At 46.9% G+C, this 22107-nt stretch overlaps 2 protein-coding genes across 3 annotated transcripts; both read right to left on the bottom strand.

The window, feature by feature from the left end:
* Nucleotides 1-1122: 1122 nt before the first annotated feature.
* LOC132990250 (uncharacterized) lies at nucleotides 1123-7283 on the bottom strand. 2 transcript variants are annotated; one of them, XM_061058398.1, is made up of 10 exons: nucleotides 6961-7283; nucleotides 6087-6260; nucleotides 5008-5165; nucleotides 4660-4858; nucleotides 2946-3042; nucleotides 2512-2683; nucleotides 2254-2297; nucleotides 1998-2127; nucleotides 1413-1618; nucleotides 1123-1240 (listed from the first exon to the last, which is right to left on the bottom strand). In XM_061058398.1, exons 1-10 carry the CDS (start codon nucleotides 7194-7196, stop codon nucleotides 1151-1153), a joined length of 1506 nt encoding a protein of 501 aa, XP_060914381.1. In that variant the 5' UTR covers nucleotides 7197-7283; the 3' UTR covers nucleotides 1123-1150. The 2 variants fall into 2 exon arrangements, with proteins under 2 accessions (XP_060914381.1, XP_060914383.1); XM_061058400.1 differs by having other exon boundaries at nucleotides 1123-1251; nucleotides 6961-7276.
* A 1469-nt stretch (nucleotides 7284-8752) lies between these two features.
* mecp2 (methyl CpG binding protein 2) lies at nucleotides 8753-20332 on the bottom strand. Its single transcript, XM_061058428.1, has 6 exons — nucleotides 20207-20332; nucleotides 16371-16545; nucleotides 16040-16251; nucleotides 15767-15960; nucleotides 15533-15657; nucleotides 8753-14582 (listed from the first exon to the last, which is right to left on the bottom strand). The coding sequence occupies exons 1-6, from the start codon at nucleotides 20236-20238 to the stop codon at nucleotides 12225-12227; spliced, it is 3096 nt and encodes a 1031-aa protein (XP_060914411.1). The 5' UTR covers nucleotides 20239-20332; the 3' UTR covers nucleotides 8753-12224.
* Nucleotides 20333-22107: the final 1775 nt, after the last annotated feature.

Genomic DNA, 22107 nt, shown 5'->3' with positions numbered 1-22107 from the left:
ACGTCTGCAGGGTGTAAACAGACTGTAACGTCTGCAGGTAAACAGGCTGTAACGTCTGCAGGTAAACAGACTGTAACGTCTGCAGCAGGTAAACAGGCTGTAACGTCTGCAGCAGGTAAACAGGCTGTAACGTCTGCAGCAGGTAAACAGACTGTAACGTCTGCAGCAGGTAAACAGGCTGTAACGTCTGCAGCAGGTAAACAGGCTGTAACGTCTGCAGCAGGTAAACAGGCTGTAACGTCTGCAGCAGGTAAACAGACTGTAACGTCTGCAGCAGGTAAACAGCCTGTAACGTCTGCAGCAGGTAAACAGGCTGTAACGTCTGCAGCAGGTAAACAGACTGTAACGTCTGCAGCAGGTAAACAGGCTGTAACGTCTGCAGCAGGTAAACAGACTGTAACGTCTGCAGGTAAACAGACTGTAACGTCTGCAGCAGGTAAACAGACTGTAACGTCTGCAGCAGGTAAACAGACTGTAACGTCTGCAGCAGGTAAACAGACTGTAACGTCTGCAGGTAAACAGACTGTAACGTCTGCAGCAGGTAAACAGACTGTAACGTCTGCAGCAGGTAAACAGACTGTAACGTCTGCAGGTAAACAGACTGTAACGTCTGCAGCAGGTAAACAGACTGTAACGTCTGCAGCAGGTAAACAGACTGTAACGTCTGCAGCAGGTAAACAGGCTGTAACGTCTGCAGCAGGTAAACAGACTGTAACGTCTGCAGCAGGTAAACAGACTGTAACGTCTGCAGCAGGTAAACAGACTGTAACGTCTGCAGCAGGTAAACAGACTGTAACGTCTGCAGGTAAACAGACTGTAACGTCTGCAGGTAAACAGACTGTAACGTCTGCAGCAGGTAAACAGACTGTAACGTCTGCAGGTAAACAGACTGTAACGTCTGCAGGTAAACAGACTGTAACGTCTGCAGCAGGTAAACAGACTGTAATGTCTGCAGCAGGTAAACAGGCTGTAACGTCTGCAGGTAAACAGACTGTAACGTCTGCAGGTAAACAGACTGTAACGTCTGCAGCAGGTAAACAGACTGTAACGTCTGCAGCAGGTAAACAGACTGTAACATCTCAGATCAGTTTGTTTTTATTCTTATAGAAAATGATCGACACATTCTTCTATTTAAAATATAAAAATCTGTTTATTGAAAAACTTTTGTGTTAAAAATGTTAAACGTCCTACATGAAATCGGTGTGAAGATCAGTGTGTCTCTGATCTTCTGCTCCTCAGGCTGTAACGTGGCTGACCAATCAGGATGCAGTGACGATGATGTTGAAGGTGATGATTAAAAACAGAGGAGAGCAGAGGTCAGTGCTTCAGATTACTTCCTGGTTTATTTAGAGACACTTTATGACAAATGAGACATTTAAGAACCACACGGACATGAGACCCTTCAGACTCACCTTTTTGTCCTCCACCAGCACGCTGTATACCAGAAGAGCGGAGGAGGAGGAGGAGGAAGAGCGACGAGGACGCCTGCTGGGACTCACTGAGGCATTCTGGGTAATGGAACCCTGCACAGAGGCATTCTGGGTAATATATGGCTGCAGAGTGATGTCAGCGTCCGTGCAGTTCAACGTGCTGCTGAGGAGACTGTTCACACTCCAATCTGTGAGGTGAGACAGGTCCACACAGAGAGGTGAGACAGGTCCACACAGAGAGGCGAGACAGGTCCACACAGAGGTGAGACAGGTCTACACAGAGGTGAGACAGGTCCACACAGAGAGGTGAGACAGGTCCACACAGAGGGGTGAGACAGGTCCACAGAGAGAGGTGAGACAGGTCCACACAGAAAGGTGAGACAGGTCTACACAGAGAGGTGAGACAGGTCCACACAGAGGGGTGAGACAGGTCTACACAGGGAGGTGAGACAGGTCCACACAGAGGGGTGAGACAGGTCCACACAGAGAGGTGAGACAGGTCCAAAGAGAGAGGTAAAGATTAAAGGGTGAGACAGGTACTAGCTGAAGAGTGAGACAGGTACTGACCGGGGAGTGAGAGGTAAGACAGGTCTGAGATGTCTGTGGTTGGAGAAACCAGCGTGCTCTCCTCTTCTTCTCTTATTTTCTCCTCCCTCCTCCTCGGCGTCCCGTCTCTTCTTCTGCTCTCTGACCTCCTCTGGAAAAGATTTTTATTGGTCACATGACAAAAGAACCATGAGAGACAGGAAGTTAACGTGACCTCTGTGACATCACAGGAAGTGAATGATGACGGAGCAGTGAAACGTGATGCTTCAGGTCTCACCTTCACATCAGACTGATTCTTCTTCTGTTGCTCCCCCAGACCCTCTGCAGACAGACAGACACAATTAGTCACCTCAGGAAATGACCATATTTGGACATTAGGGCGGGGCTGCAGAGGAGCTCCGCCCTAATGTCCAAATATGGTCACTTCAGGCGTTAAAAGGCCATACGATGTGAAAGAAAACACCAAATTAGAGAATTCAAATCTGTGTTGACTGACATCATGTTGGCCACGCCCTCTTCCTGTCAGCTGACTCACCTGCGTGCTGCAGCGCCTCCTGCAGGCTCCTCTGAGTCTCTCTGAGCTGCTGCAGCACCTGCAGACTCTGCTGCACCGGGTCTCTGTACCGCACACACACAGCCAGCAGAACACAGAAACCCACACACACCATGACCCGCCGCAACACACACACACACACACTGACCAGCTCCTACGCACGCACGCACACGCACACGCACACACACACACACACACACAGACCGATAACACACAACGGAAAGTCACAGGAAACATTTCTGAGTGTGTATGACGTTAGCTTTTTATCTCTGAGGAAAACATATCAGCTGTTCTACACTTCCTGTGTGTGTGTGTGTGTGTGTGTGTGTGTGTGTGTGTGTGTGTGTGTGTGTGTGTGTGTGTGTAATACTGACCATGTGTGTGTGTGTGTGTGTGTGTGTGTGTGTAATACTGACCATGTGTGTGTGTTCTGGATGATCAGAGTTGATCACAAACTGGTAGATCTTCCTCTCGAGGTAGAAATTTAGACACACCAAACTCAACAGTGCCAGCCTGCACAAACACACACACTTTATAATAAGTGGATGAATTTTTAATTATAACATTCAACACATAAATAAATAATCTCTGAGTCCTGACTGTCTACAATGAGGGAGAAGCTCGAGTCCCGCTGGCTGTGTTGTTGTCAGAGCCGTGTTTACATGGACGGGACGGCCGGCTCCTCCCCTTGTGTATAAAAGCTGTTTTAGTCAAGAACTAGAGAGAAGAAGAAGAACATACTCACTGATTATTTGGATGTTAGTAAGAGTTTTTAGATCACGCTCATTCTGTGTCAGTTTACATGAAATGTGAAGCTACGAGCTAACTAAAGAGCGCTAACATTAGCATGCTAACACAACAATGTGAAGCTACGAGCTAACTAAAGAGCGCTAACATTAGCATGCTAACACAACAATGTGAAGCTACGAGCTAACTAAAGAGCGCTAACATTAGCATGCTAACACAACAATGTGAAGCTACGAGCTAACTAAAGAGCGCTAACATTAGCATGCTAACACAACAATGTGAAGCTACGAGCTAACTAAAGAGCGCTAACATTAGCATTCTAACACAACAATGCCGGACACAGGTGATTGCAGCTTTTTCAGAAAGAAAGAAAAAGAAGAAAAAGAGCAGCGCCTGTTCTCAGAGGAAGGAGGAGTTACCTGGCTGTTGGTGGAGGTGGGAGGAGTTACCTGGCTGTTGGTGGAGGTGGGAGGGGTTACCTGGCTGTTGGTGGAGGTGGGAGGAGTTACCTGGCTGTTGGTGGAGGTGGGGGGGGGGGGTTACCTGGCTGTTGGTGGAGGTGGGAGGGGTTACCTGGCTGTTGGTGGAGGTGGGAGGAGTTACCTGGCTGTTGGTGGAGGTATGAGGGGTTACCTGGCTGTTGGTGGAGGTATGAGGGGTTACCTGGCTGTTGGTGGAGGTGGGAGGGGTTACCTGGCTGTTGGTGGATGTGGGAGGGGTTACCTGGCTGTTGGTGGAGGTATGAGGGGTTACCTGGCTGTTGGTGGAGGTATGAGGGGTTACCTGGCTGTTGGTGGAGGTATGAGGGGTTACCTGGCTGTTGGTGGAGGTATGAGGGGTTACCTGGCTGTTGGTGGAGGTGGGAGGAGTTACCTGGCTGTTGGTGGAGGTATGAGGGGTTACCTGGCTGTTGGTGGAGGTGGGAGGGGTTACCTGGCTGTTGGTGGATGTGGGAGGGGTTACCTGGCTGTTGGTGGAGGTGGGGGGGATTACCTGGCTGTTGGTGGAGGTGGGAGGGGTTACCTGGCTGTTGGTGGAGGTGGGAGGGGTTACCTGGCTGTTGGTGGAGGTGGGGGGGATTACCTGGCTGTTGGTGGAGGTGGGGGGGATTACCTGGCTGTTGGTGGAGGTGGGGGGGATTACCTGGCTGTTGGTGGAGGTGGGGGGGATTACCTGGCTGTTGGTGGATGTGGGAGGGGTTACCTGGCTGTTGGTGGAGGTGGGGGGGGATTACCTGGCTGTTGGTGGAGGTGGGAGGGGTTACCTGGCTGTTGGTGGAGGTGGGGGGGATTACCTGGCTGTTGGTGGAGGTGGGAGGGATTACCTGGCTATTGGTGGAGGTGGGTGGGGTTACCGGCTGTTGGTGGAGGTATGAGGGGTTACCTGGCTCTGGAGGAGCGCTGGGTGGAGGTGATGAGAAAGGAGGTGCAGAGGGCAGCAGCGTTGTAGCAGCAGGAGCTCAGACTGTGAGACTCCATCAACAGGAAACTCTGCAGAAAGGTCACTCTGTTAAAGAGCTCCGACAGCGCCACCTGCTGCTCCCTGGAGACACTGCTGAGCTCAGAGAAGACCGCCCGCAGACCTGCACAGAGACAGACAAGTAAGACAGGTCCACAGAGAGAGGACAGACAGGTCCACAGAGAGAAGTGAGACAGGTACCCTTGTTTTTGTACCCTGGGTAGAGTCTCTCAGGCTGTAAATTCATTTTTACATTACATGAGTTATTTTTACCCTGGGTAGAGTCTCTCAGGGTGACTCTCAGCTCCTCCCCATTGTTCAGGATCTCCTGCTGTGCCTGTAAGGCAGCACTCTGGGCATCGATGAGTTCTTCAGCCATCTGCCTGGTGGACTGAAGCTGCTCTGCAACACCTGCTGAACTCTCTGTTAACCTGGAAAAAGTGCATTCCATTGACTATAAACCTCACCTGTACACAGTGTTACCTGCACAGGTGTGTGCTTGTGTGTTACCAGTGTACCTATACATGGTGTGTGATTCTCGTACCTGATGTTATCTTTATTTTTTCATTATACATTTACACTAGTGATACATGTTCAGGTTGTTAATTAACTGTAACTACATGCATTTATCTTACCTGTGAAGATTACTTACCTGAACAGGTGTGTGTTTCCTGTAGGGATTATTTTTCCCTACAGAGGTGTACATGTGCATTACCTGATCATTTGTTTGATTTCTTGTAACACCTTGTACAGGTGTGTGTTCCTTGTACATGTATATAACATTTACCAGTGTTTTTGTTACCAGTGTAGGTGTGTTACCCGTACAGATGTGTTACCTGTACAGGTGTGTTACCTGTCAAGGTGTGTTGTGTGTGTCCCGTTGAGTTAGGTTACCTGTACAGATGTTTTACATGTGTAGTGTGTTACATGTACAGGTGTGTTAACTATGCAGAGGGTTACATGTACAGGTGTGTTACCTGTGCAGTGTGTTACATGTACAAGTGTGTTACCTGTGCAGTGTGTTACCTGTACAGGTGTGTTACCTGTGGAGGTGTGTTACCTGTACAGGTGTGTTACCTGTACAGGCGCGTTACCTGTACAGGCGTGTTACCTGTGCAGTGTGTTACCTGTGGAGGTGTGTTACATGTACAGGTGTGTTATATGTACCTGTGCAGTGTGTTACCTGTACAGGTGTGCTAGATGTACAGGTGTGTTACCTGTACAGGTGTGTTACATGTACTGGTGTGTTAACTATGCAACGGGTTATCTGTACAGGTGTGTTATATGTACAGGTGTGTTATTTGTGCAGTGTGTTACCTGTACAGGTGTGTTACCTGTGCATAATGTGTTACCTGTACATGGTGCCCTCGGCTCGGCTCTGCCAGGCTTCAGACTGCAGGAAGTGACACATGGAGTGTGTGTGTGTGAAGAACTCAGTGTAGGTGTTAAAGGCCACACCGTCCATCACACCTGTACACCTGCTGACCTCTGACCCCTCAGGGCATGATGGGATATCTCTACCTGAGCTGAGGGAGAGACGAAGAGTGAAAGTTTTAATAGACAACAGGTGAGATCCTTATACATACATATATATATATATATACACTGTACATATATTCTAGTTTTATTTAAACTTTTGGTTCTTAATTGCACTGTACGTTTTTACTCTTTTTACTCTTATCTTCTATACTATTTTTTTTTTTTGCATTGTTAAGGAGAGCTTGGAACACAAAAATTTCATTGCCAGCTATGACTGCTTTGCCTGTTATGTTGTGCATTTGACTTATAAAGTAACTTGAACTAGTTTATTTAATTTCAGGTGTGTAAAAGCAGAGAGAGAGAAAGTTTCAGGTAACACAATATCAGTCGGTATGTTTGTTTTCTTTCAGTTTAACCCTTTAATGCAAATGTCCGAATAGAGGAAGAGGAAGGGGCAGGTAGTGGTCCTGAAATAAATCTTTCAAAGGGTCATTAGTGTGGTTATAATATCTCAGGGTTGACTGAGGCTGTGGAGGAGGAGCCCAATGTGTTAACTGTAACTACATGCATTTATCTTACCTGTAAAGATTACTTACCCCCCCCCCGCTTTAATTTAATGAATATGTGTTTGTATATTTATTGTTTGGGGGGGTCTTTATAACTGCAGCAGTCCCTGATCTACACCTCACTGTAGAAGAGAAGCATCATGAACACTCAGCAGCAGCTCAGTGGATCTGCGTGTTTTACCTGCTCAGGTGACAAAGCGTGAAGCTGAGCGCGACCCGGCTCTGGCTCTCCGACGTCAGGTCCCTGCAGCGCGTGTCCAGGTGTTCCAGAGCGCGAGCCCAGCACCCTCCATACCTGGGCTGAGCTGCAAGGCTCCGCACGCGCCGCAGCTCCATCCTCCCGCGTTCAGAGTCCGGAGCCGAACCGGAAGAGAGTCCGAGGAGCAGCATGAGCACCACGAACACCTGAGCCGCCATGTCCACCTGTCTGCAGGTCTGTGAGGGCAGCGAATCAGATGGCAGGATATTCACATGGTCAGGGGTCACAGAGGGGTCACTGTTTCATTTATTGTTACCCGAAGAGACAAATGAAGTAAAGTGAAGGCTAAAGATTAGAACATATTTAATTTGGTATTTTATAAAAGGTTCATGCTTGTGTATGGGGTGCCGATTTAACATTTAGATTTATTATTAAATATTTCTTCAACACTTAAACTTTGCAATTATTTATGTGTAAAACGAGCTAAATGTGAAAGATATTAACTAAATATTGAAAATATATCTAAAATATATATATATATATATATAAAACAACGTTTTTACAATCGGCACCCCATACTTGTGTTTGCGTTTTTATCCTTCCGTCTCCAGCACAGCAACAGGTTCAACCAGCAGGTGGCAGCAGGGCATCATGGGATATGTAGTCTCTTATTGGGTCTGATCATGTGACTTTAGATTCCTTTAACTCTAACAGTGTAAAACGTAAAGATGTGTTGTAAATTCAGTTCTGACCAGAGGCCAGCAGGTGAAGCCGTCACCTGAGCTCTTAAAGGAACAGTGCAACATGAACTCGCCTGCACAGAGCAAACATTTATAGATTCTGAGGAAAAACAATTTGTCGCCAATCTGATCTCAAAAGTTATACAGAAATGAGAGAGGAAACGGTTGGACTCTGACGAGGAGAAGATTCAAAATGTTGAACTGTTCTTTTAAAACGCGTCAAATGTCCTAACAGGCAGCGTCGGATGTTGCGTCACATCGCACACTTGCCGTCTTCACTTTTAATTCTTCACATCGCTGGATTAATTTGGCCCCCGACAGGCGGCCGACATTAACCACTAAATAACTGTATTCAAACGTCTCAAATGACTCATCCTGCTCTCGGGCGTTTACAAAGTTGAAGCAGGCGATCCAATCAAATTCATCCCAAGGTTATGTCGGCGTTCTGTCTTGCGATTGGTTCCATCCTGTTTCAGCAGGAAATACTGTCGCTGTCATCTGCTCCTCGGATGGTCCACGTTTCAGAGTTGGGAGGTCGTTCTTCCGACTTCAGTGTGTTCACTTTGTTTTCAGTTTGGAAAGTGTGAACAATCAGCAACAATCAAGATATATTTGATCAAAATGTTGAGTTAACAAAAAGGATCTTAACATGAACAAAACATATTTTGCCCCCCATGTGATGACAAATATGAAGTCGGACACCTAATTCTTTCCAGAGTTTCCGAGTTGTTCCGACTTGAGCAGGCGTTCACGAGTATTTTCCAACCCGGAAACTTTCTTTTCCGATGTGTCCGACACCACATGAATGCAGAGTATGTTCACAACACAGCAGTTAGACACTCTTCAAATACAAGGGAACCTGTGAGTGTTGCCTGATGGTATCATTTTTTACTTTCATATGAAAGTTAAATTAAAACCTCTGAAACTTTGTGTGTGTGTGTGTGTGTGTGTGTGTGTGTGTGTGTGTGTGTGTGTGTGTGTGTGTGTGTGTGTGTGTGTGTGTGTGAGGACAGTCAGACAAGCAGACAAACAAATCAGGGGACAACAAACGCTTTTAGTTAGAAAGAAAAATAAGAAAACAGGTAAAAACTAGTTTTGTCTACAGCGACAGTGTATTGGAGTTTCCACTGATTCCAACCAGAGTAAAAGCAGAATATTCATCCTCAATATTAGCAACTATGAAGTCACCACACACATCACTACTAAGTCTAGAAACACAACATGGCTTGGCTGACATGGTGGCTTCTGGCAAGACGCACAATATTATAGGCACTAAACTCTGGAACATGCAATATGGTGGCTGGTTACTGGGTTTGTGCGGGGCGAGTCCTGTGGAGTCACAGAGGGATGTTTGATTTCTGCAGCTGCACCACGCAGCAGCATGCTAACAGGTTAGCTGCTGTGAGCAGACCGGGCGGTAGGCGGAGCTCCACGTACGCAGAGGGGATTTTTCAGCCTAAGGTGGAAATGGACTACATCACCTGTATGACATCACACCAGGTGGGAGGAGTTTAAAGAACGAGGCACATTTATTTTTATCCAGCATGAACACATTCACTTATTGGATTATTTCTGGTCTAGTAAACTCATTTAAGCGATGATACCGCTGAAGTGCTGGAGCCAAAGAGTCAAGAACATCAAAGTTTTTTGACAGACAGAGATTAACATTCAAACAGAGTCTGAAGGTTCAGAGCGGAGGCTAATGAAGGAGCTAACAGGAACTCACGGAGGAGCTGACAGGAGCTCACAGAGGACCTGACAGAAGCAAACACAAGCGCTAACACAGGTGCTTCCACAGCCGCTACCACAGGAGCTAACAGAGGAGCCAACACAGGAGCTAACATAGGAGCTAAAAGAAGAGCTAACACTTGAAGAAACAGAGGAGCTAAGACAGCTAACAGAAGAGCTGAAACAGGAGCTAACACAGTAGCTAGCACAGTAGCTAACAGAAGAGCTAATGTAAACCAGACTTAAGACTTGACTTAACCTACTCACCATCTCAGTTCAACCAATTAGTTTAAAAGTCTTTAAAGTTTAAAAACCTAAAAGAACTGAAAGTGTTGCATGACATAACCCACGTGTGTACAAATGTACACAGGAGCTAACAGAAGAGCGAACACAGCAGCTAACAAAGGTGCTACCACAGGAGCTAATAGAGGAGCTAACAGAAGAGCAGAGTGGAGCTAACACAGGCGCTAACCAGACTTAAGACTCAACTTAACCTATTAACCATCTAAATTCAACCAATTAGTTTAAATGTCTGACCTAAAAGAGCTGAAAGCACAACATAACCCTCGTGTACATTCAGATATAAGTAGGTGTTGGCTGCCATCTTTACACGCTCTGACGTCGGACTCTCTCCGTTGTGATCTAACAGGTTGAGTTCTTGTTTAGCTTATCATTCCAAAAATATATAGATTTTCTTGCCAAACTCCATAAATCACGTTCCCTCGCAACAGCAGTGCCTTGAAAACCCAGAGTAGAAACGCTACACTCCCATTGGTCCAGACTGTGTTACTGTTTGTTCCGTTTCTCCTTCACGCTCTCTAATCTGAACCCACAGACTCAAAAATCAGTTCCCTGCTCAGTGAACTGTTTGTGTTTCTGTTTCCAGCACATTTGACTCCACATGGAACTGAACCCGACCACCATCAGGGTTCTGTCTCCACACACAATCGCCAACATGGCCGACAGTGAAACCCTGGTGAGGTTGGACCTCTGCGTACGTGCATCTCCGGTTGAAGGCCTACAGAGTCTCCGAGCGACATGCAGGCGGTTGATTGTACAAACTGGAGGAGTGCAAACTGTTCCAGACATTCAACACAAAGACACAATTTAAAAAAAAACAACTAAAACGACGAACTAAAAATAAAGCTACCGTAAAAGTGGGTTTGGTTTGATTTTATAAGCGCTTCTTTTGAAAACAAAAACACAACCAAAACAAACAGATTTAATGAAGGCCGATGTGGAAGAATCTCTGCCATGGAAGAACTCTGAACGTCTGAAGCATTCGAAGAACCAACGAGCATGGTCGAAGATTTATCATCAAACAGAAGAACCATCTGTTTAAGCCAGGCGTACACTGTACGATTTTAAGCCTCCATCTTTGTGTAGTACAACTCATTTTGAGGTCGAGCCGAATTTCAGCACACTCGCAGTGAGTGCAGAGCCACAAGCCAATTCCCCAGACTCCAGAGCTTGTTTCCTGATTGTGCCTGCACAAACTGTCAAGACGGCTTCTGAAATCACTATGGCAACCGCAGGCATGTCTGACTTGTCGTCTTATTTGTAAAGATTTAGCTGCTAGTTAGATTGTTTTTAAATGTGATGCTGAGTATGTGAGCAGGGGTTTGTATTTGAGGGGTGCATATGAGACTTCGTCCTCCGTCTAAGGGAGTTATCAAAATAATCTTTATTGACAATAGTCAACGCTCCGTCCCCGATTCAACTCGTACAGTGTGAGCCCTCAGGTCGTGTCCAACATTCGGGTCGTACTCTGTGAGAACATGAAATGGGAGCTTTGGTCGTGCATTGTAAACAAATCAGTTGTACAGTGTGAGCCGATATTCCACCGGGGACTTTTCTACGATCGTACAGTGTATGCCGGGATTCAGATTCTGATAAGACGTATCAAGAAAACCTTGAGCTGTTTGAATGCTTCATAGAATGGGTTAAAATAACTAAAAGTGAGATCTGTGTAGAGTCAACAAGTAATGCTCTTACATCAGAACGGCTACCTCTAGGGGGCAGTGTGGAAGAGGATGGAAAACATTATAGACCCCCCCCCCTTTTTTTTCTATTAACGGCATAATGGAACCATGGGTGGAAAAACTGAAAGATTTCTAAGAAACCAGTTTAAGGTGCAAACCGCCGCCTCACATCCCCTCTGAGGCTTTTAGTTAAGTTCTAGTTTCAGTAAGGAACCGTCAGTTTCAGTAAGGGACTATCAGTTGAGAGAGCAGAATATTAAATAAAGGACCGTCAGTCAGCAGCACGACGATAATAAGGGACCGTCAGTCAATAATATCAGAGTTTAAAGCTGTAACAGAGACAAAATTATAAACTATCAAAATACAAATAAAAAGGAGGTTATATTCCGGAAGCAACGTTTCGTTCAGAGTAATGTGTTGTTAAGCATTGGTTTTTAGTTCCAAACTACCCCCCCTCCCTACGGAGACTAGCGGGACACAACAGCTGCCTTTTGATTATATATATACACACACACTTGTTTATCAGTTTTCCTTTTGTTTGTTTTCCTAAAAAAGACAAAATTCCAATCTCTTCACCAGCAGTCCTCAGTGCTTGTTGATTCTCAGATCCAGAACTTTGCAGTCTTCAATCAGACAAGAGGAGAAGCTCTGGGAACTGATTCCTATCTGAAAACACCGTGAAGTCATCGACACAGTCCAGTCACGCTCCTATCCACCTGACTCTTCCACTGCTGACTCAGTCCATCAGTCAGCTGATCAGTAAACTGATTAGTCAGCTGATCGCTAGCCTCACTGATCAGCTTACTCGTTCGCTGACCACAGTCCGTGATTCGACGGTTTCCTCCCGGCTTGGGCAGGGGACGGCAGACTGGGGGACAATGTCTCTGAGCTCCCTCCCCTCACCTGCAGCCTCTGGCTCTGCTCGGAGCCTAGGTCTTCCCTCTGCCCCAGGGACCAGACCAACCCCGGTTCCGGCTACTACTGGAGATCCAGGAGGTATGGACCTCGAGGTACTGTTTGACCCCCTTCCACCTCCTACGACCTCTCTGCCTTCTGATGCCACGACCGGCTCCCTTCTGTCCCCCGCCCTGACGCCTTCCGAGGAGACCTCTCGACTCTGCAGCAGGCTCCCTCTTCCTGGCCGTGTGGTGCTCAGATCTTGGGGCTGCTCACTCTGGTTCTGCAGAACGGGGACCAGGTTGGTCCTGGTTAGGCTGGAAGATGGTCGGTGGGATGAGATGTGCTGCACAGGGGGTCTGGAGATCTGAGGGGGTTGAGGACGCGAATGCACTTGAATCCGTTGAAAGTGTGGTTGTCCTTGGGACTGGGGTTGGGGTTGGGGCTGGGGTGGTCTTGGCTGGGAAGATGACTGTCTGGGTTGTGGTCTGTGTTGAGTCTGGGGTTGATGTTGTGGAAGGTGTCTCGTCTGCTGTTGCGGCAGCACCTGATGCCTGGGCTGCAGGTTAGGTGGAAGCTGGACAGGGGTTCGTGGCTGCATTTGAGGCTGAACTTGAGCTGAAACTCTGGTTAGGGATTGAGTCTGCGGTTGGGTCCTGGCTTGGGGTTGAATTGGAACTTGGGTCCTGGACTGGGGTTGAAGCTGAATTTGGGTAAGTGTCCTGGATTGGGGTTGAGGCAGTAGTTGGGTTCTGGGTTGGGTTTGAGTCTGAACTTGGGTTGGGATTCTGGACTGGCTCTGAGTCTGAAGATGGGCTCTGGATTGGGGTTGATTCCGGAGTTGGGTCCTGGGTTGGGTTTGAGTTTGAAGTTGGGTAGGGGTCCTGGACTGAGACTGAGGCTGAAGTGACTGCCGGGTCTCCGGTTGAGATTGTTTGGGCTGGGGTTGGGATGGGTGCCTGTGCTGGGTCTGGGATTGAAGTGCTGTTGGGAACTGGGTTCGCAAATGTGGATGCCTTGTTTGGGCTGAATGGACATGCAGAATTGAAGGCGACTGAGGGGGGCGGGGCTGAGATGGAGAATGCTGAGCCTGAAGCTGGGTGTGGTGCTGAGCTGAGGAGTGGACTGGCTTTGACTGGGCTTTTGGGGGGGACGCCTGGCGCTGACTCTGGGATGGGGGAAGTTGGGGACTTGGCTGGGGTTGAACTTGCCTCGTGGGAGAGGGCTGGGATGCGGAGTACCGAGCCTGGGCTTGAGGTTGAGTGGGTGACTGGTCCTGGGAATGCTGCAGGGTATGGGGCTGGGGCAAGTGGCGCGGTTGAGGGGGAGGATGTCGGGGTTCAGGGGGGGTCTGGGTGTCAGACTTTGACTTTGGTCTGGGATGAACTTGCTGAGTGTGCTGGGGGTTGAGTTGAGGCACGGCCTGGGGCTCAGCTTCAGGTCTGGACTGGTTGGAGGATTCTGGGGGTGCAGGAGCTGGAGGAAGAGGAGGCTGATCCTCTGATGAGGCAGAGGAATGTTGGTGGCGATGATGATGATGGTGGTGGTGGTGATGGTGGTGTTTGTGAGGCGTCCTTTCCTTCCTTTTGTGTCTTTTTGATGGACTAATGCTACTGCTGCTGCTGCTACTCCTCCCTCCTCCTCCTCCGTCTCCTCGATTATCACCCACGTCTTCATCTGCTTCCTCTCCTCTTCCTCCATCTGCGTCTGATGTTCCTGTTTTCTCCCGGTGCTTCCTTCCTCTATGCATCTTTTGTCCATGTGACTGGCCTTCATCTGATGCAGTGGGCTGCTTCTGTGTATGTGATTGGCTCTTCTCCGAGGAGGCGGGTAAAGTCTCTGAGGTAGGGACTCCCTCCCCTTTAGCTCCCTCTCCCCCTGAAGTGACCGTTCTTTCAGTCTCTGCTTGTGAAACAACGGGAGTCTGGACACTCTCCTTCTCCTCTACTGTCTCTCTTGTTTTACGTTTTTTGATTGGCAGGGCTGTTTCTTGGACAACAGCTTTGGTGGAAGACTCCTTGGCTGCTCTACGTTTTGCTTCAGCGGCCAAAATGGCAGCTGCTGCGTAGCTCCCAGCGGCGGCGCTACCAGAGGTGGATGCTGAGGAGGTGGATGCCGTGGCAACCGCTGATGCCGATGCCGACGTTGGTTTTCTGCCCCGTTTCTTGGGGGCGGTCTGTGGTGGCACTGGAAGTTCCTGTTCTGATTTCCTCTTTCTGCCGGGACGGGACTTGGGCACGAGTGCAGGAGACGCCACCTAAGGGGAATTATCACATCAATAAGTAGAATTAACGTCAACAATGTTTCTAAATTTTTTTAAATACCCTAAAAAAAACACCATTTGGCTACCAAGACAATCAGTAACGGCTGTCCTGCCTCTCTTGGATCTGGAGTCAGATTGTATTTGCAGATGAACTTAATGTCACTGTGTAGGGGTTATGCCGACACTTTAAAGGGATACTTCACCCATTTGCATTAAGCTTTGTATCATTAGAAACCTGGTCGTATTTTTGATTGGTTAGCGGGGTGAAACTACAACGCTAGTTCCTCATATTTTTGACCACTGAAGCTACAGACCAATCACAGCTCAGTGGGTGGGAACTCACTCTCAGAATCGAAACTTAACGTCCGCCATATTGCTTGGAAGCTACGCTAACAGGAGAGACGGCTGCTGCCGACAGGCCGGTCTTGTGTCTTGGCTGCTGCAGCCGCTGGCCGCAGGGGCCGCCGCTTTCTGCCAGGAATTTCCAAGATACCAATTCCTTCTGGAAGAAATCTCTGAATCAGTTGAGGAAACGGCCTCATGTGTTGAAGTAAATATGTCTGTAAACCTGACCTTAGTGGGAGTGGCCTGCGGTGCTGTGCATTCTGGGATTTGGTGTCTTTCATCCACATGAAACAAAAAGACACTTTCTGCCTTTTCTCGGCCAAGAAGGCACCAACTTCAAAATGTATTTCACATTTCTACATATATGACCCGATGTCAACACAGATTCATGTTTCAACAGGTGAAGTATCCCTTTAAGCTTATAGCACCAACTAAAGTTTCACATGCTACCTGCCCATTCTCCAAGGGTCTGGTCCAGGCACTACTGTGGGATCCTTTTCTGAATTAGCTGACTACCAGATGAAATATCTAAAACAGGTGAAACAACCAACTCTGCAAACTGTTGATGCTCTTCTCTGTATCAGACTGAATGGTTGTACCTTTGAGGCAGTGGAGGTAGTGCCGGTCGAGGACTCTGCCATCTTGACCAGCAGTTTGCCTGGGGTTTTCTCAACAACGCGTTTCATGGCCACGCCCTCTGTAGCATGCCGCATCTTCCCACTGCCTGCATAAACACAAGAAAACGTGTAAAAAAAAAAAAGAAAACAAAACACATTTACAAGCTCAACTAATTTTATAACTTCAGGCAAAGAGTCGTGTAAGAACCAGAGTACCTTTGGGACGCCCCCGGCCTCGACCTGATGGTTTCACCACCTTTGGTTTTTTTGGAGGACGTTTCTCACGGCGGGAAGGGCTTCCACGTCCGGTGACAGTGAAATCAAAGTCATTGGGGTCAGTAGTTGTGTCACCAACCTTCTGGAAGTAAGCGATTAGTTCCACCTTGGAACGGAAAGCCTTTCCTTCCGAGCTGCATAGTAAATTAAAAACAACAATTACGCTACTACAGTGAAAAACCAGAAGAAGCTTCAGCGGTGGGTGTGGCTTACTTGATCAAGTAAACATCAAACTTCCCCGCAGAGCGTCCAGACTTCCTCTGTTTGAGTTTGCGTGTCCAGCCTTCAGGCAGTGATGGGTCATCATAGAGCGGCCCACGGTCCCGGATGATGGAGCGCCGCTGCCTCGGAGAACCTGCTGACTCACTACCGCCTGCCGTTTCTGACCCCGCCTCCTCTGAGGGTCCGGCCTGAGGCTCAGACACCTGCAGGAAGAAAGCATCAGTGTGAATGATTTATTTTGTATTTTAGTTTGATAGGTGATAAAATTCAGTTCACCTCAGGGTAATCATATACTTCTGTTGTCGGAGACACCTGTCTTTACCTGTGTCTGTGGCTCCGCCCCCATGTGTGGCTGCAGTGCAGCTGGTTGGGGTGTGGCCGTGGATTCAGTCCCTCTGTCAGCATGGCGGCGCTCACGACGACCTTTCTTGGACTTACTGTGGGACCTGGCAGGGGGCTGAGGGTCAGCAGGTCCCTCACCCTCTTGGCCCTCCTCCCTAAGAAAAAGGATGACATCATCTATTAACATGGCATCACTGATGACATCATCTGAGGTACAGACCTGCTCGGCGTTCACAACTCTATGTAACTTTAAATGCATTACACCTGGGGTTCATGAGACTGCCGCTTTTAGCTTCCTGCCTCGTTTCAGTTTTAAAAATCAGGGGACGTGTTTCAGTGTTTGCAGACAAAGTGATTTAGACACACTCACTTCCTGATTGGGGTTTTTTTAGCCACAATTTCCTGTAACACAAACATCTGCTTTCATGAGCAGGAGTTAACTCAACTCAGAGTGGACAGAAACAAACATACTGCAAGTCCAAAAAGTAGCTATTTTCCAGACTATTGTTTCGGTCACCTAGCAACGAGCGCCATTGCTTTTTTGGCCGTGTGTGCGCTCTCCTCATGCTCTGCGCCCTATTCTGTGGCAAGCGCAGCGCACACTGGGTCCTATCTGAGAAAAGCTGAAGGGAAGAGTTAGAACACAGCTTGAAAGGAAAGAGGAATGATGTGCTTGCTGTATTAGCTTGTGAGACATTTCTCTGCTAACTCATTTGATCAAAGGCGACTCTCAAAACACGATTTGTTGAACATTTCCTCACTTTGTGGAACTTTATGAGTTTGGACAGCAATAGTAAGGGGAAGATGATTTTCTTAACGAGTCACCACCGTTTGCATTTGCCATCTGTGTGACACTGGACATATTTTTCTACCTTGTAGCGAGACCCAGAGTTTATTCAAAGAAACACTGAAGACATATCATTTTCATGATTTTTACAGTTTTTGTTCTTTGTGATCGTGTCCAGGACTGAAGATATAAAACGCAGCTATACGTCAACATTTAGCTTCTGAGAGCGTTCCTGATTTGACCTCCAACGTCACAGCAACAAATTATTTCCCTTACACCAAGTATCTGATCTGCTTCTCCGTGTTTCTCTCAACTTGCTTTTGCTGTTTTTCAACCACCAGAAGCTGACGTGATGTAATCGGGACGTTTACTTTACAAATCGGTCTATAATCAGAAATCAACTCCTTGTGTGACGCAGAGTCTCTGAGAGACGCCGCCGCTATCTACGTGGATCAAGGTGTCCCTGTTAATGAAATACGGAGGTATAAACAAGCTAACCGCGGAGCATGGAGGCAACCGAGGCAACCGTCACAACCGCAAGTGAAGTTGTGTCACCAATGGACCATCCATACCACTTTTTTATCCTGGCTATGTATTGTGGGCTCATGTTTTTTGTATGGGTGGGATATGTATGTATATATGTGTTGTGTTGTGTGTTTGTATGCTGGCTGCTGGAACGCCTCAATTTCCCTGCTGGGATGAATAAAGTATATCTTATCTTATCTTACTCATGTTCAGACGGAAACAACAACGGCACCGGTAACTAAATCAAATGTAACTTTGCCATTTTAGGAACTTTTCAGCTTTCAGCAAAATGAAAAAGTTGAATTCCGATGATGCAATACGTAAAAATCTGCACCAAAAACGTCACAAGGAAACGCATCCAGTTTGAGGTCTCACCTGGCAAATAGTAACTGGAACGGGAGGTTATTTTGATTGTGACTTTCTTAACAACAACGCAGTGACAAACATTCAGCGATGTAGACGGTAGTGTCCAAACAAAACAACAAAACAGTGTGTTTCTTTAAAAACGTGTACAGTACGATTTGGCCACAGAATACAAAACAACAGGCTTAATTTATTTAATGTGAAAACTGGCTCAACTGGCCCAGAACTCAGTGAGGTCTGGACGCCATCAATGTCCGTGCAGCGTACCCCCCCCCCCGTCTGGTCACGTTATGTATTCTGCAGCCAAATCATACTGTACAGGTTTTAAAGAAAACAAACCGTCTTGCGTTTTTTTTCTTTGTTGGCGAAAGAGGAGGTGATAACTGTTGCTGCTGTGACGCTGCTTTGTTTCATCACCGGGCGCCGTCTACTGTCTGCAGCGCTTCCCACACTCTGTTCCGTGGCGGGAATGTTTGTGTCACTAATTATCATGGTGTTGATCAAAATAATAAAATACCTCAAATTCCCAATCTTGCCAGCCAGATATTATTGCTGGCGAGCCAGTTGCAGACCCGATTTACAAACAAATTTACTAAATATATTTTAAAAAGGGGAGGAGCGATAGAACAGCATGCAAACGCTATTGAGCCATGCTAGCTCACCGCGACAGAACTACTCTGCACAATGACACACCTGAAAGTCCTGCATGTGGGCGTGACTACAGCCATGATTCCTGTGTGGATCACAGTTTAAGAATTAGTTTTTCTGACGCACACTGAGCTTTTACAGACTCTGATGGTGTCCCTGAACGCACCTGAACGGTAAGTGTTCACAGCAGTCTCTGCTCTGATGATAACATGTCAAAAGGTCAGCATGGATTGATTTTCTCTGCAGGTTAAAGTCTCTGAAGTTGATTCTTATCAAAGTGATCTGCAGGTTTAATTCTTGTCAGACGATCAGTGAAACAGAAAGTGTACGACAACACAAACAGCTGATCCTCTCTGTTACTGCTCCACCCTCTCTACACTCAGACCCTCAATAATCTTAAATACTTTTCTCACTGTTTTAAAAGTTAACTGATAATTAATCATTTCGATCCCAGCCTCGTCAAATACGGCATGTTTCCTGCTTGTTGTCTGGTTTTGGGGGTCTAGACCAGGGACGGGCCACTTTCATTTAATTCTCACTGCCAGGGGGCCAAATTGTAGAATACAAAAAAACAATTACAGTCGATTATGTCTCAAATTTATCTCAACATATACCAGTGATCAAATATTATCATGGACATATTTCTGGTTTTCATGATTTCATGGCAGATTTTGTCATCTTTTCTTCATGTTTCAAATTAATTGATATGTTAAAGTTGACCTGAGGGCCACGTTGAGGGTTGATGGGGGCTGCATGTGGCCCCCGGGCCGCCAGTTGCCCACCCCTGATCTAGACCCTCAGGTTGGGACCCCTGTGTGTGTGTATCTGTGTTTATGTAAATGTGTGTGAGTGTGATGAAGCATGAAGCTCTCCCCACCGTCCTGTGCAGAGTCCTGAGTTTGATTCCAGCCTGCCTCTCTCTGCTGCCTGGCTCAGCGGCACTGAGGCAGCTAATCAGGACAACAGTCTGTTCAGCTAGCTGTTGGGGGGGGGGGGGGGGGGGGGGGGTGTATATAACGGGATGTGTGTGTGTGTGTGTGTGTGTGTGTGTGTGGGGGGGGGGGTTAACCCGGGTTACTGAGCAGCAGTCTCCTCAGATAAAAACACACTCGGTGTTTGCTAACAGCTAACAGCTCTTAAGCTAGCAGCCTGTGTGACGGAGGAAGGCGGACACAGCGCGGGTGACCGGGGCGGACACACCGGGGCGGACACACCGGGGCGGACACACCGGCCCGACTTCCCGCGGCCTGGCGGTGCTCTGAGAGCGGACTAAGCTAGGGGCTGTCCCCCCAGCTCGGCTCCGGCTACAGCAGCTAAAGTACACACTTAGCAGTAAGTTGGTGACGTATTCCCGCTAACCCCGCTCCGCGGAGACAGGTCGGGGTAAAAACCAACGCACTTTTTACTTCAATAAAACACACGACAGAAAACGGTCGGAGGCGGCGGCAGCGGCGGCTCTTTATGGAGAATAAAATGTAAAAAACCCCACTTACAGTCTCTCCTCTCCGCTCTCCACGGCGGCCATTTTTATTTAAATAAATAATTTTATATTAAAAAAAAGCCTCCAAACATCTCTGCTCCCTTCTGCTGCACCCCGCCCCCTTCGACTCCATTTCCATCCGCCGTCAGTGAACAAAGACCGCGAGAACTGCGCAAGGGAGAGGTCAACACAGGGAGGGGGTGGTGTGGTGTAGTCCCGCGAGATTTGAACTCAGATGTGACGTTCGGGACACAGAAACGTGTAAAAAGAGGAAGTAAAAGCATTAAAGCTTTAATGAGTGTTAATCCACCAAATCGTTATGTTAGATACATCACACTCGTGTTCTTAAGCAAAAATAATAATAATATATATTTATAATAATTTACTTTTGCTTCCAACACATTAATATTTGACCTTTTGTTTGGAGACACCAGAAGAAATAAAGATTACATTCTGATAATAATATAGACATTTTTAATCTGTTATTATTTTATTTTGTCACTCCTATGATAATTATTGTTGTCTGTGAAACATTGGCGGTGTGTGAAATCCTGTGCTACACTGCACACATGTTTGTGCCCCTGCCGAATAAAAGTTTGAATACATTTAAGTAATTTAATAATTAAACACCTGCACTGCATAACATCACAGGGCCAAAGGGTCTTTAGGTATTTCTCTGCATGCATACAATCATTTTCCACAATGCACAAAAGATCATTATCATCCATCTCTTAAGGTCGTAGTCGCAGAGCCAGGCTCTCCACATGTACCCTTAGCAGAGTTTCAGCTCCTGGATCCTGATGATCCTCAGGTGTTCTCAGATAAATGGTCCCTCAGGTGTGTTCTGGGACTGCTGCACAGTCTCTCACCTGCAGGGTGATCCTTCAGAAAACCCGTGAAGGAGCCAAAAGATGGCTAGAAAAAAAAACATTAACAAACAATAATGATTAAAGAACAAGCTAACAACAGTGTGTGCTGCAGGTCCAGGTGTTGCAGGACTCCCTGCAGATGTTACCTGTAATAGTAATGATGACGTCACGCTGATCAGGGAGCTGCAGTGAGCTGCTGAGCCACCAGATGGCAGCACAGATAACTGTTCCTGTCTCACAACTGGTGTCCACATGTTGATGTTTGAGCACATTTTGCTACGTGACTGAAGAAGTAACACACCTGAAGTTCTTCATCCTTCATCCAGACGTTCTCATCACAGTCCAGAGCTCACCTGAACCTGAAACCTCTCTTCCTGTGACCTGAAGACACTTAAACGTTCATGTGTCAGAGAACATCACATAGCCTACAGAATGTGTTCACATGTTTTAAAACCATTCTGTTACAAACTAAAAGCATGATTAACCCGGTCTGTGTGTCCCCACTGTAAAAGTGTCCCTGGGTCCAGAGAAAGATAAATAAGCTCACACACTTTTGATTTTATTTTTGATTTTATGTTTATTTTAACAGGAAAATATTCTCATTGAGATACAAGATCTATAGGCTATTTTTCACGAGAGTCCAAGACAGCAGCATAAACGTTTCAGACAGACAATAAACAAATATAAAATCATTCAACAAATCAGAAGCATCCAGCAAAGAAACATGTACAAACAGTCCTCAACTGATCCTTTATCCTTTTAGTTTTAGGTGACTATGGTGACACTGCATGAACTAATGGTGTATTCATGGGCCCCTCAGTAAACCACAGAGTTTCACAAGTCAAACACACACACACACACACACACACACACACACACACACACACACACACACAGGCGTCACAGTAATAACACCTCAAACAAGGAAATGACTCACTTCGGTCAGGTCTTCGTTTTCCAAAAAAAAAATCCCCAACAGTCAACATATGTGTGTAAATCAGTCAATATACAAACACAGTGAAATACAGTAATCCCATTAGTAATT

The sequence above is a fragment of the Labrus mixtus genome, chromosome 15 (assembly GCF_963584025.1).
Source record: "Labrus mixtus chromosome 15, fLabMix1.1, whole genome shotgun sequence".
Lineage (NCBI taxonomy): Eukaryota > Metazoa > Chordata > Actinopteri > Labriformes > Labridae > Labrus > Labrus mixtus.
The sequence above is the reverse complement of the archived record's forward strand: the minus strand, read 5'-3'. Positions and strand labels throughout refer to the sequence as shown.

Excerpts from the sequence above, each read along its gene's own strand:
- LOC132990250 (XM_061058398.1), bottom strand. The coding sequence starts at position 7,196 with ATGGCGGCTCAGGTGTTCGTGGTGCTCATGCTGCTCCTCGGACTCTCT. Across the intron at positions 4,859-5,007 it reads CCTGAGAGACTCTACCCAGG|GTCTGCGGGCGGTCTTCTCT; the intron begins GTAAAAATAACT and ends GTCTCTGTGCAG. Across the intron at positions 3,043-4,659 it reads CAGCGCTCCTCCAGAGCCAG|GCTGGCACTGTTGAGTTTGG; the intron begins GTAACCCCTCAT and ends GTGTTTGTGCAG.
- mecp2 (XM_061058428.1), bottom strand. The coding sequence starts at position 20,238 with ATGGCCGCCGTGGAGAGCGGAGAGGAGAGACT. Across the intron at positions 15,658-15,766 it reads AGGCCGGGGGCGTCCCAAAG|GCAGTGGGAAGATGCGGCAT; the intron begins GTACTCTGGTTC and ends GTGTTTATGCAG. Across the intron at positions 14,583-15,532 it reads CTACCTCCACTGCCTCAAAG|GTGGCGTCTCCTGCACTCGT; the intron begins GTACAACCATTC and ends AATTCCCCTTAG.